Source organism: Micropterus dolomieu, linkage group LG04, assembly GCF_021292245.1.
Source record: "Micropterus dolomieu isolate WLL.071019.BEF.003 ecotype Adirondacks linkage group LG04, ASM2129224v1, whole genome shotgun sequence".
NCBI lineage: Eukaryota > Metazoa > Chordata > Actinopteri > Centrarchiformes > Centrarchidae > Micropterus > Micropterus dolomieu.
The window spans coordinates 18373402-18385765 of NC_060153.1; the positions used below are offsets into that span (position 1 = coordinate 18373402).

The window sequence follows — 12364 nt, forward strand, 5'->3', positions numbered from 1 at the left end:
ACTTTAAGGGTACTGGTATCTCTTTCAGTTACTGGTACTGGTATCACTTTCAGGTACTGGTATCACTTTAAGGGTACTGGTACTGGTATCTCTTTCAGGTACTGGTACGTCTTTCAGGTACTGGTACTGGTATCTCTTTCAGGTACTGGTACTAGTATCTCTTTCAGGTACTGGTATCACTTTAAGGGTACTGGTATCTCTTTCAGTTACTGGTACTAGTATCTCTTTCAGGTACTGGTATCACTTTAAGGGTACTGGTATCTCTTTCAGGTACTGGTACTGGTATCTCTTTCAGTTACTGGTACTAGTATCTCTTTCAGGTACTGGTATCACTTTAAGGGTACTGGTATCTCTTTCAGGTACTGGTACTGGTATCTCTTTCAGTTACTGGTACTAGTATCTCTTTCAGGTACTGGTATCACTTTAAGGGTACTGGTATCTCTTTCAGTTACTGGTGTGGTAAATCATGTAGTGTGTGATGCGTTTACAGGTCAGGCTGGAACAAAGAAATCACATAAGCTGCAGGTGTGTCTGTCCTACCGCCCCTCACGGTCGTCGTGGACATTGTCTTCATGTAGGGCGTCGTCATGGATATCGTCGTGGAAATTGTGGTAACGGAGGGCGTCGGGATACGGTAGGAAGGTCCGCCCCTCTATCTGAGCCTTCATCACCAGCGCCTCGTTCTTCTGTTTCTCCAGGAACCTCAGCGCCTCCTCGGCCACGCCCGCCGCCCAGCTGCTGCTCACCTCCGGGTTGCTAAGCAACGGGCAGGTCACCTGAGGAGGGAGAGACGACCTCCAGCTGTTAGTCACAGCCTAGACGTCCTGCAGGTGGAGCTTATCTGGCTAGTCTAACCTAAATTAGCATTAGCATGTTAGCTTTAACTTACTGTACCTTAATTAGCCTTAAGTTATCCTAACTTAGTTTTTTACTTTAGCCCACAGACTGTATGACAGAAGTAGGCGGAGCCGTCGTGACGTCCCCCGTTAGTTTGTAGTAGTAGTCTCGGTTTCTTGGAACCAGACGTGACCATATTTGGACGAGATGGTGGAGCTAGCTAGCTTCAATCAGGATACGAGTCGCCTCCTGATTGACAGGTCGCCATGGTAGCGTCTTGTCAATCAGCTTGTAGCCCCGCCCTAAAGCCTCCCCTGCTTCCTGGTCTCTGTTCCTATAAACGGGACCATAATTTACTAAATGAACATCATGCTGTGTTGAAGAAGACTTGAAACTAGCGACTGAGACCAGAAACTCATCAGGAAAGTGTTTACTGAGGGAATAAATCAGCTGACAAGTAGAAACATTTTCTCACAGACTGCAGCCGCTGGAGTCGCCCCCTGCTGGCCGCTAGAGAGGACGCAGGTTTAAGTCGCCCCCTGCTGGCCGCTAGAGAGGACGCAGGTTTAAGTCGCCCCCTGCTGGCCGCTAGAGAGGACGCAGGTTTAAGGCGCCCCCTGCTGGCCGCTAGAGAGGACGCAGGTTTAAGGCTCTTCAGCACCTGCTATCTTCGTGAGAGCCGGAGGTTCCCGCTTGCTTTATCCTTTTTATTTACAGTGTACTTATGAAACCTACCACATTACAGTTAGACTTAACTTATTGTAACTTAAGTTAGCTTAACTTGGTCTCGCTTAACTTACTGAGCCTGTCTCTGTTAGCCTTAACTTGAAACTTAGCTTAAGTTAGCTCGCAGTCAGCCGCCTCACCTCCTCAGAGACCGAGATGATGAAGCTCATGGCTTCCTCTCCCTGGACTTCTTCAATCATTAAACTCTTCCTGGCGTTTTCTTTACTGATGACCTCGCGGCCCGTCTTGGAGACACAGATAACTTTGGTTTGGACATTTTTGGGGAAGTCGAGGCTGACGGAGAGTCCAGAGTCTGGACCCCGACAGATGAACAGGTGAGTGCAGTCCTGGGTGTTGAAGAAAGTGCTGAAGGTCACCTGGTTCTCCTCCTCAGAGACGAACTCCCGCCATGTTTCAGGGTCCAACCTCAAAGCTTTGACAGCGAAGCCCCGGACAGGCTCCAACCGCTGGTCTTTACCGTCCATCTGTCCGTTGTAACGTTAAACCGTCTTCTTTCTGTCTCGAGTTTCTTAAAGTATGAAATTACTTAATTTAAAACAACTATATTAACCAATCTGTCGGGGGGAGACCAGTTAAAACCGTAGACTGTATGGTTAAAACTAAAATCTGACGGTTGCTGTTGTTTTTCACTAATAACGGTCAATTCAGTCACACGCGCGTGCTGCCTTCAGGTCTCTTTTCATCACGCCGTAAAAACTTCGTAAGTTTGTAAATAAAGAGATCGAACTGTGGCGATTTCTTTACATTTAATTCATAATGTGGCAGCTCGTTTTAACTCGTAGTAACCAAATCTTATTTGGGTAATTTATTTGACCAGATTCACTGTCGAAAAATGACAGATTCAAACATAAAGAACCTATGAAATGAACATTATTCACCACCACATCCACACAAATATCGCTTTAACCACGTGGAGTGTTTTAATTCAGATCTTCCCCTCAAACGTATGAAACCTGTTTATAATGTATTTAACACACATTAAATAAATAAATTATCTGCCGGACAGCCTCACCAGCATAAGAAAGCAGTACATCCGATTTCAGTGGAAGTCCGTAAAGGCAGCATGTCGGGGTTAACTTATTTCAGATTTTTTTCTTTATGAAAATACATAAATGTATAAAATACTTTCCCCATATTCAACTAATACAGCTGTAGCGTCAGTTTTATATTTGATTACATTACTTTATTTAGATTTTAGTAAAAAAAAGAGTTTGTAATATATTATAAATTTATTCCCAGTATTTTAAATAAAACCCAATTGTTCTGTTCTTTGTCAGATTCTACTGTTTGAATCACTTCAGTCTTCTTGATCACTATTTTCTGTCACTGATATCAGGCCGCTGCACGCCAGCCCAGAAGGTGGCGGTCTGTCTGCCACCCGCCGAACACCAGAAGAAGAACAACAGCGCGCTGTGATTGGTCGCTGGGTCGTATAAAGAGGAGTGGCGCTGGGCGCGGGAAGCTGTCCGCTGATGTGACGTAGCTGCTGCTGATCAAAGGCTCGTTTCCAGGCAACAGGCCGGCGTGTGCGCCATTAGCTAACTTAGCAGCAGCGGCTAACGTGAGTTCCAGGCTCCTCTGTGGACTGAGACCCGGACAAACCGGCCCTGATGGATCCGCTAAAGGTAAACCGGAGTCCAAACTCCGTCTATCAAGCAGACAGGACTGAAAACAGCGCCCGTGTGGCGGGAATGTCTAGAAAGATGGCGGCCAACCTGGCTAACGCTGCGTTAGGCAGCTCGGTGCTAACGTGTCTGCTGCTCCTGTTTCTAAAGTCCTGTTTCTAAAGTCCTGTTTCTAAAGTCCTGTTTCTAAAGTCCTGTTTCTAAAGTCCTGTTTCTAAAGTGGACTTTAACGTTTATACGCTGCTCCCTGTCGGAGATGTGTCTTCACTTCCGGCCACGTGCTCCCGTAGTTTCCTTTGTCTTTAATGTGAACATGAACTCGGTCCTGGTGAAAATGTTCACAGCGTTACTGAAACCTCTTCCCTCCCGCCGCCTGAGTTCGGCCAGTAGTTGAGTTTGTGCTGCTGGTGCTGAACCAGTCTCAGGTGAACACGTGGTCCAGGTGTGAGACTCTGTGACGTCACCTGTCTGGTTAGAGTTGGAAAGAAAACCCAGAACCTGCGTTTGTAAGAAGTAGGACTAACTGACGGGTCTCTGTCCTTTTCCAGGTCCAACTAGAACCAGTCCTGCAGGCCAGAAGTGGACCAGGACCTGTGTGATCTGGCTCTGCCGCCCCTCAGCTCAGGGTCAAAGGTAAGATCCACTAAACAGAGTCCAGGTGTGTGTGGACTAGTTTACCTGCCAGGAAGTGATGAAACGAAAGGCCGACTGAAGCCCCCCCAGCAGTCTGTTCACAGAGGGGGGGCCGTGACAAAACCGGACTGAAGCGTATTCTGATCCTGGCTCTGAGGGTTTATAGAGGACCGGCTGATCAGGGTCTACCTGTTGATTCACTCTGCTCTCTGATTGGCTCTGACAGGACGACCGGCTGGAGATGAAGCTGTGATGTCGCCGCTGAGGTCAGGGCTCCAACGCGGCGGTGAGTGAACATCTGGGACCGTCTCCAGTGCTAGACTCATCTAATGCAAGTTTCACAAAATAAAGACTTTAGAGTTTAGACCACAACGACGAGACACCTGACCCCCGGGCTAACTTTGGTCTAGGATTGTGTTGCCATGGTAACCACCGGATACGTCCGCGGGGTCTTAAAGTCTTCAGAGGAAATTTTGTGAAAATTAAGGCCATTAAAAAGTCTTGCACTCCTTTTTAACAAGGCATTAAATTTTGTAGATATCTCTGTCAATGTGACCGTCCTGTTTGTCCGACGCGTTGGTGAACGTGTTTATGTTGCATAGCCAAGATTACTAGACAGCAGGACGTAGAGAGTTATTTTGTCTAACGTTGGGCGCAGGGATCTGCCGTGCGAGCCTTTCACTCATACAGCCCCAAACAGATCTGTGCGACGCAGAAAACTGATTTACAACCGACCGTAACCTTCCACCACGCCGGGCCCCCAGTGCTAATCGTTGTAAACATGGTCGGACTGAACAGCCCTGTTACTCAAACAAGAGGCGCCGCCAGCGGGTGAAGCGGTAAGACTGAAGACAATGGGGGGGGGAATATAAGCCGCGGCGTCTGGCTAACGTTAGCTGGCTGTTTAGCTACATCTGTGCCTCTTAATGAAACATGTTCAACTTCTTCTCGTCAGCGTCACTTTTTGTGAACAGATCACAGCCTGGATGGAGCGGGACATGACGTGCTACAGTAAACGGTTATGATTAGTGAGGAGCTGGTAGGCTACTTAAACTAAAGACCAACCACCACGTAGAACATTTTCTCGCACAAAGTTAATGAATAAAAAGACCCCAAACAAACGGCTGGAATTAATATTATTAGAGTGAGCTAAATACTGAACTACTATAATGAATATAGTAACGAGATGATATCAAACTAACAGTTTAATATTAACAATATACTTAATAATATGATCACCTATCTTAGCTCCTCCTCCTCGTGTGTCGGGGCCCCTGTAGCAGTCAGGTGGAGCCGGGATGCCTTTGTGCCAATATGTTCAGTAAAATAGATGGAAAACAGAAGTTATTGTGATAATAATGTACACGGATCAGCTTTCCGAAGCAGACGGCAGCTGTTGATCGCAAACGTCTGTGCTGCGCTGCCGACGTTTATTCTCCAGCTCTGTTCCCTTCTGGCCCGGTTGAATTATGTTGTTTACACAGTGGTCGATCAAAGTTATCACAAAGTGTTTAGTTTTACAGTCTCCATCTATTTAAAGATAAATGTAAGTTAACGGTGCATTGTGTGGTTTTTTTAGTGGCTTCTGGCAGTAAGGTTTCACCGTCTACATACCTGAGAATATGTCAGCTGGCAAACTAACATTATCTGGAACACGGCGGGTTGATTATTTGTAAGCTCTTGATTAGTGGATATGGGATTAAATAAGTTTGGTCCCCCCCACTCCTTTTCGAATATGTAATGGACACTTTAAAAAGTCTTTAGCTGTAACTATTTAATCTGATCACTTTGTTTACTTGATTTCTTTTTGCATATATTTGAAATGATCAACTAAAATACAACTCTGACTGTTTAACATGAGTTGCAGTAATGTTGCGCGTCTAAACGTCGTCGCAAATGTAAGGTGATGGGTTTTGGCAGGAAGTCCGAGCAGCCCGTCACACAAACGGCAGGTCTCGACAGGCTGTTGTAGGTAACGGAGAAAGCTGGTCAGTGCCTCAATTTTCAGGTGAGGTTACAACCGGGAACACAAAGGCGCTAAAACTGTTATAAATGGATTTAAATTCCCCCCTCAAAGATGACTCTGACTGAAGCAGTTAAAGCTCAAAGTGGCGCAGCGGCGTTAAATTATGTTGGAAGGTCGTGAATTGTCCCTCAGGATTCCTGAGAAAAGGGAAGTGGCTCCTGTTAAGTTTTTAGGGGCCACAGTGACCTGCTGGAAATGTCCACCAGTGGGGACGGTTCATCGTTGACCCAGGGAGCAGCTGAAGTACTGCCGCCTCCTGTTTCAGGAGATTTCCTCTTAAATATTTATTTTTGGCGTCTTGTACCGTGTTGTTGGCTCTTTCCTGACGCTCCGCACCTTAAGGTTAACGGTCATTAAACAAATGAAGCATTTCTACCGCTCCACTAAATGTTCCAAGTCAAATGTCCTTAACTATTACACTGCTTTCCCCCCGAGGGGAACCTGCACCGAGCGGCTGGCTGCGCCTCAATCTGCCTTTTTTTTTTTTTGAAAAGTGTCTGTGTTTTACCCAGAATTCACTGCGGTCCTCTAAGATAGTCAGGCTCTTCACTGCTTCGTGCAGCGGTCTGGTTTAGACGTCTGGATATCTACTCTAAGCCATAGTCAGAGTGGGCGGGGCTAACGCCAGCTGGGAGATGATGTGAACAAAAGGCCGAATTGTAGCGCCCGGCCAGGCAGTGTGTTCTCAGAGCCGGGCGCCGTGACAAAGACCGACCGAAGCGTTCATCTGATCCCAGCTGGCTGGAGGCCACCTGACCGACTCGGGCGGCTGATTCTGTTTCCTGTTGGGAACGCGTTTCGCTGTAACTCTGACAACACCTGTCAGCTGGTAAGTGTAGCTGGCTGACCAATCGGAGCAGCCGTATTGATAGTGAAGCGGCGTAACGGGTGAGTCTGTTCAGGATGTGTAGGTGTGGTCTCCAGTGGATCAGCACCGAGCTTTTGAACCTAAGCGGCTGACCCGTCAGACTCTACTGTTTGTCTTTACAGCTTCTGCCTTTATCGGTTTGAACGGGCAGCACGAGGAACGCCGCCTCATTTCATTCGCTCATTAAAATTCAAACAGAACTCGTCGTTAGCGTCACTCGTGGTCACCGGCATCAAACGGCCTGTAAACTGGAGGTGTGGATGTGCAGCTGATCTCTGGAGGAGCAGGAAGTCGGGAGCTGCTGCTCGTTAACTTCTTTTTAAACGCAGCTGAAGTTACAGAGCAGCTAATGAACCGTTAGCTGCCGCTAACCGCCGGCAGGAAACGGGCTTCTATTAACTGACCTTCACTGTACATTTACTGCAGCCTGACCGCTCGCTCTCTCGCCCCTAAAGACCCGACCTCCTGCCCTGAGAACAGCGGTCAGGTCCTCTGCACCATGAGAGGAAGCTGGCGGCGTGTCGCTGCGCAGCGAGACGTTGACAGAAATGATGGGATGAAATTTTGGTAGCGGCGCCACTGCTGAATGAACCCAGAGGGAAGACGGGTTCTGCTGGTGCTGAACCAGTCTCAGGTGAACACGTGGTCCAGGTGTGAGACTCTGTGACGTCACCTGTCTGGTTAGAGTTGGAAAGAAAACCCAGAACCTGCGTTTGTAAGAAGTAGGACTAACTGATGGGTCTCTGTCCTTTTCCAGGTCCAACTAGAACCAGTCCTGCAGGCCAGAAGTGGACCAGGACCTGTGTGATCTGGCTCTGCCGCCCCTCAGCTCAGGGTCAAAGGTAAGATCCACTAAACAGAGTCCAGGTGTGTGTGGACTAGTTTACCTGCCAGGAAGTGATGAAACGAAAGGCCGACTGAAGCCCCCCCAGCAGTCTGTTCACAGAGGGGGGGCCGTGACAAAACCGGACTGAAGCGTATTCTGATCCTGGCTCTGAGGGTTTATAGAGGACCGGCTGATCAGGGTCTACCTGTTGATTCACTCTGCTCTCTGATTGGCTCTGACAGGACGACCGGCTGGAGATGAAGCTGTGATGTCGCCGCTGAGGTCAGGGCTCCGACGCGGCGGTGAGTGAACATCTGGGACCAGCATCCTGTCAGAGTGGGCGGGGCTAATGTCAGCTGGGAGATGATGTGAACAAAAGGCCGAATTGTAGCGCCCGGCAGAGTGTTCTCAGAGCCGGGCGCCGTGACAAAGACTGACCGAAGCGTTCATCTGATCCCAGCTGGCTGGAGGTCACCTGAGCAGGCGGTCAGAGACCGTGGTGACCTGATCTGGATCTTTGTGGCTTCTGGTTTGCGGTGAACAGAGTGAACTGGTGACGCTGACGTGTCTCCTCCCTTCACAGGCGCTGGAGGACGAGCCCTCGCCGTCGGGCTCTGGTGACGAGCGGTTTCACGCCGGACGGGGCGGAACCTGCAGCTGGACCGCGAGCTGAACTGTTGTGCAGAGGAAAGTTTGTGTATCTGAATTTTCCTGTAAATCAGTCGCTCATGTTGCTTTTCAATAAAGACGTAAACTGGACCTGATGTTTGTTCTGTTAAGCGTGAGAGGAACCTTCAGTTTCACAGGGTCTGCCAGGCTGCAGCAAGACCACCTGCTGCTGCTCGGAGGACCAGATCAGGGCTCCTGGAGTCCTGAACAGCAGAACTTTAAGTGCACGAGCAGAAGTGATGGATATAAATCAACAGTCTGATCAGTGACGTGCTTTACAGACTGTTGTCCTGATGAGCCGCAGCCTCCAGAGTCTGAAATGGGTTGTGTCCTCAGCTGGGGGTCCGGGTGGTGATGGTGTCCAGGAAGGGGAGGTGTAGTCCACTACAGTCTCCACGGTCTGCCCCAGGTGGTCCGGGTTCCATGTTGACTGAGCCCAAACCACAACAGGCTCTCTGGTTCTGTTTCAGATCTTTATAGAATAAACTCAGTTGCACATGATTTAAAGGCCAGAAAACGCTGCAGCTACAACACCATGAACAGACTAGAATAAAGAGTGCTGAGACCTTAGTCCTGGATCTGTGGGGCAGCGGCCCCCCTTCACTGTAACGGGACGGCGCTGCTGCTCTTCGGTAGGTGGCGCTGGTGCAGCTGTGACCAACATTAAAACACAGAAGAAGAAAGCGCGGCTGCAGCAGAAGAAGAAGCTGTTCGCTCCTCGGGACCAGCGGTCCGGTTTATTAACGGACACACATTGATCCAGCAGCGGAACCGGCGGGATGGACACCGACACGGCGTCACCGGTAAACGCAGCGCCCGGCCCGCCGTTCCTCCTCCGACCGGAGAGCTCCACACCGGGGCCGTTAGCGGAGCTAAGCTAACGCAGCTAACCCGCAGCCCGCCGCCGAACTCCATTTAGAAACCGGCACAGAAAAGATCCTCCCGCTGCTCCGGGTCCACACGTCCCCCCCCGCCGGACCCGAACATGACTGAAGGTGTTTTTACCGCCTCCGGTTCGTTCGGCACCAACAGAACCCTGATCCAGTTGGATCTGTTGGTGCCTGCCGGACCGTGAGGACTGAAGCAGAGCTCGGTTTGAACGAGCCGGACCAAAGAACTGGTTTTAGTCACGGGGCTGGAAGGTTAATCTGCCGCGTGTCTCTGGACAGACTGTAAAGTGACCGGATTCTGAATGGAGTTCGGTTGGAGTCCCTGCTGAGGGCTGGTGTGGAGGCCTGCGGTCCTGGTTCCTGACACTCGCACTCAGATCCCTTACTTCAGTCATAGTACTAATACTTCACAAGTACTCTGTAAAATGTTGTTACGGTTTCTGCCTCCTGGTCATTAAAGTGCAGCAGGATGCAGCTGCGGCTCATTCTGACCTGTTCAGACTGCAGCTGGTGACTCTGGATCAGTTATTAAGCTTCTGTTTGAGATGATTTCAACACGTTGAAACGATCTAGTTTTATTTAAAAGTTCAATCAGGAAAAATCCCAGCGGCTCCACTCTGGTCGGGCTCAGGGAGAAACTTTCTTTATCAGGTTGATCTGAACTCTTAAGCTGATACGCGGAGCAACTTTTAGAGCAATCGTGCAGAGCAACATTGCCGTCAATGGTAATGAGTAAAGATTACTACCGTAATCCCCTTCCACGCCACTCCGCCACCCGCACCGCCGTTACCCGTTCAAAACATAGTCGGACTTTCCACCAGCAACTTTAGGAGGCAAAATAACCAGATTGGCAGACGTGTGGATCAGCAGCTGATCACCTGATGATTAAACAAACGTTATTCTGCAGCCCAGTCTGACCCCCTGCGCTGGTTTCACTGGTTTCACTGGTGCGTCTCCAGCAGCTTCAGCTCCATCACTTTATTCTGATGGAAACCTGCAGCAGCACTAACGCTAAACAGACTGCTGCACGCCAACGCTGTAGCCCGACTACACGTCACAGAGACGCGGGCTGCCTGCGCTGTGATTGGTCCGTAGCCAACAGTAAATGCACCGTTTTACTTTTATTCACCTTCTTCCACCAGTGAGTTTTGGAGAAACGCACACTGATAAAGAGAGAAAACCGTCCTGTGAATGTTCGGTGTGACCAAGAAAACATTTAGTGGCCCAAACGCCAACGTGGCGTCCTCAAACGCCAAGATATTCAGGTCACCGTCACAGACGAGCAAAGAAACCAGGAAATCCTCAGATTTCCGAAGCGGGAATCCTGATTGATGACTTTAATATTCTGCCGCTGATGGGTGATTCGCCGCAGCGTTATATTAGCGATGATGGCGATCTGTTTAACGAGCTCTTTGGAGTTCAGCGGACGACCCGTCTGACCGTCTGCTTGTTTTTCAGGACGCAGCTGAAGACGTCCGGATCAAACTGGAGCCGGACGGCGACGTGGAGATCCAGTCGTATCCGGTCCTCAAGAAGCTGTCCGTCAAACTGACCGACTGCAGGGCGTTGCTGGAGGGGCGGGACTTCCTGTCTCTTGGTGAGAGATCTTATATTTGCGACCTTTTGATTTAGAGAACTCTGGGGTTTCTGACCTCTGACCTCTGACCCCCCTACAGACGAGCACCCTCAGCTCTGCCACCAGAGGCAGATCCACGCGACCAACACCGGCAGAAAGATGGTGTACTGCTCCGAGTGTCAGAGAGGGTTCTACAAGAGGTCTCACCTGGAGGCTCACCGGAGAACCCACCGGGGACAGGAACCCAACCAGTGCTGGCAGTGCGGGAAGACCTACCCGACCCTGATGAGCCTCGTGGTGCACCAGCAGATCCACGACCGCAAGGAGCCCTACCGGTGCTCCTACTGCGAGAAGACCTTCGCCCTGAAGCGGGACTGGAAGACCCACCACCGGACGCACTCGGGGACCAAACCCTTCAAGTGCTGGTTCTGCGGGGACGGCTTCAGCGAGCAGGACGAGCTCACCGAGCACCTGGAGGTGCACGAGGGGGAGAAGTGCTACCACTGCAAAGTCTGCGACAAGATGTTCGTCTCCTACCAGGGCTTCAACTTCCACCGCAAGTCCCACAAGAGCCAGAAGCTGCTGCCCTGCCTGAAGTGCAAGAAGACCTTCAGCAACCCCCAGAGTCTGAAGCTGCACCAGGTGACCCACTCCAACAGGAAGCCCCACAAGTGCCCCACCTGCGGCAAAGGCTTCAAGCTGCTGAGCGGCCTGCGGTGCCACCAGAGGACCCACGAGGACCTGAGGGACTACCACTGCACCGAGTGCGGCAAGTGCTTCTCCAGCCTGCAGGGCCTGAAGCTGCACAACCGCACCCACACGGGCCTGAAGCCCTACAAGTGCACCGAGTGCGGCAAGAGGTTCACCCAGTCGCCCCACCTCAAGTCTCACATGGTCACCCACACCGGGGAGCGGCCCTTCCTGTGCACCACCTGCGGGAAGAGGTTCACCCAGTCGTCCCACCTGAGGTCCCACATCACGCTGTTCCACGTGGGCGAGAAGCCGTTCACCTGCGACGACTGCGGGAAGAGCTTCACCATCGCCCACTACCTGAAGATGCACCGGCTGAGCCACACCAAGGAGAAGCTGTACCAGTGCTCCTACTGCGAGAAGTCCTTCTCCTACCACAACTCCTGGAGGGCCCACGAGAGGATCCACACCGGCGAGCGCCCCTTCAGCTGCCGGGAGTGCGGCCAGAGCTTCATCACGTCGGGCTCGCTGCTGAGCCACCAGAGGTCCAAACACACCGGCGAGAAGAGCCACTACTGCATCACCTGCGGGGAGTTCTTCTTCACCAGCTCGCTGCTGCGGGTCCACCAGCTCGACCACACGGGCGAGCGGCCGCACGCCTGCAGCTGCGGCAAGACCTTCAAGACCAAAGGAGTGCTGCGCTACCACCTGAAGAGGTTCACCGACCACCAGCCGGCCGAGTGAGCGGGATCACGGCGGGGTCGGCCCGAGAGGCGAAGCGCGGACGCTGCGGGGTGCATGCAGGAGGGTAGTTACTGTCGGGTGTCCGCAGGGGGCGCTGAACACGTGTTGAATCTTCATCAGGCCCTCTGAGGGTCCAGAACTAAGTCAGAACCCAGAGAGACGCTGCAGAACGTCCCTGCAGAGTTTCAGTGAGAGCTGACTGCTAACAGCTGCAGCTCGTGCTGCTGAGGGCC

General features: G+C 51.1%; 2 protein-coding genes, 1 long non-coding RNA gene and 2 other non-coding genes across 10 annotated transcripts in view; 4 read left to right on the forward strand and 1 right to left on the reverse strand.

The window, feature by feature from the left end:
- LOC123969210 overlaps positions 1–12364 on the forward strand; it is an 81632-nt gene that overhangs the window by 53625 nt on the left and 15643 nt on the right. The gene's annotated exons all lie outside the window — the stretch shown is intronic.
- On the reverse strand, positions 527–2254 carry LOC123969207 (dynein beta chain, ciliary-like). Its single transcript, XM_046046375.1, has 2 exons — positions 1704–2254; positions 527–776 (listed from the first exon to the last, which is right to left on the reverse strand). Exons 1-2 carry the CDS (start codon positions 2046–2048, stop codon positions 537–539), a joined length of 585 nt encoding a protein of 194 aa, XP_045902331.1. The 5' UTR covers positions 2049–2254; the 3' UTR covers positions 527–536.
- Positions 1642–12358, forward strand: LOC123969205 (zinc finger protein 664-like). 6 transcript variants are annotated; one of them, XM_046046369.1, is made up of 10 exons: positions 1649–1898; positions 2921–3209; positions 3758–3842; positions 4069–4128; positions 7192–7387; positions 7494–7578; positions 7805–7864; positions 8146–9034; positions 10580–10718; positions 10798–12358. In XM_046046369.1, the coding sequence occupies exons 8-10, from the start codon at positions 9011–9013 to the stop codon at positions 12129–12131; spliced, it is 1497 nt and encodes a 498-aa protein (XP_045902325.1). In that variant the 5' UTR covers positions 1649–1898; positions 2921–3209; positions 3758–3842; positions 4069–4128; positions 7192–7387; positions 7494–7578; positions 7805–7864; positions 8146–9010; the 3' UTR covers positions 12132–12358. The 6 variants fall into 6 exon arrangements, with proteins under 6 accessions (XP_045902328.1, XP_045902325.1, XP_045902326.1 ...); XM_046046370.1 differs by having other exon boundaries at positions 7192–7370; XM_046046368.1 differs by lacking the exon at positions 7192–7387 and having other exon boundaries at positions 1708–1898.
- Positions 6496–6606, forward strand: LOC123970506. The gene has a single exon (XR_006824996.1). It is a non-coding gene; the product is annotated as a small nucleolar RNA SNORD89 (small nucleolar RNA).
- Positions 7918–8023, forward strand: LOC123970507. The gene has a single exon (XR_006824997.1). It is a non-coding gene; the product is annotated as a small nucleolar RNA SNORD89 (small nucleolar RNA).

Bases quoted from the DNA above. Each gene is read 5' to 3' on its own strand.
- LOC123969205 (XM_046046372.1), top strand. From the start codon at position 9,011: ATGGACACCGACACGGCGTCACCG. The intron at 9,035-10,579 runs GTAAACGCAGCG...CTTGTTTTTCAG, and splicing joins ACACCGACACGGCGTCACCG to GACGCAGCTGAAGACGTCCG. The intron at 10,719-10,797 runs GTGAGAGATCTT...ACCCCCCTACAG, and splicing joins GCGGGACTTCCTGTCTCTTG to ACGAGCACCCTCAGCTCTGC.
- LOC123969207 (XM_046046375.1), bottom strand. From the start codon at position 2,048: ATGGACGGTAAAGACCAGCGGTTGGAGCCTGTCCGGGGCTTCGCTGTC. The intron at 777-1,703 runs GTGAGGCGGCTG...CTCCCTCCTCAG, and splicing joins TCATCTCGGTCTCTGAGGAG to GTGACCTGCCCGTTGCTTAG.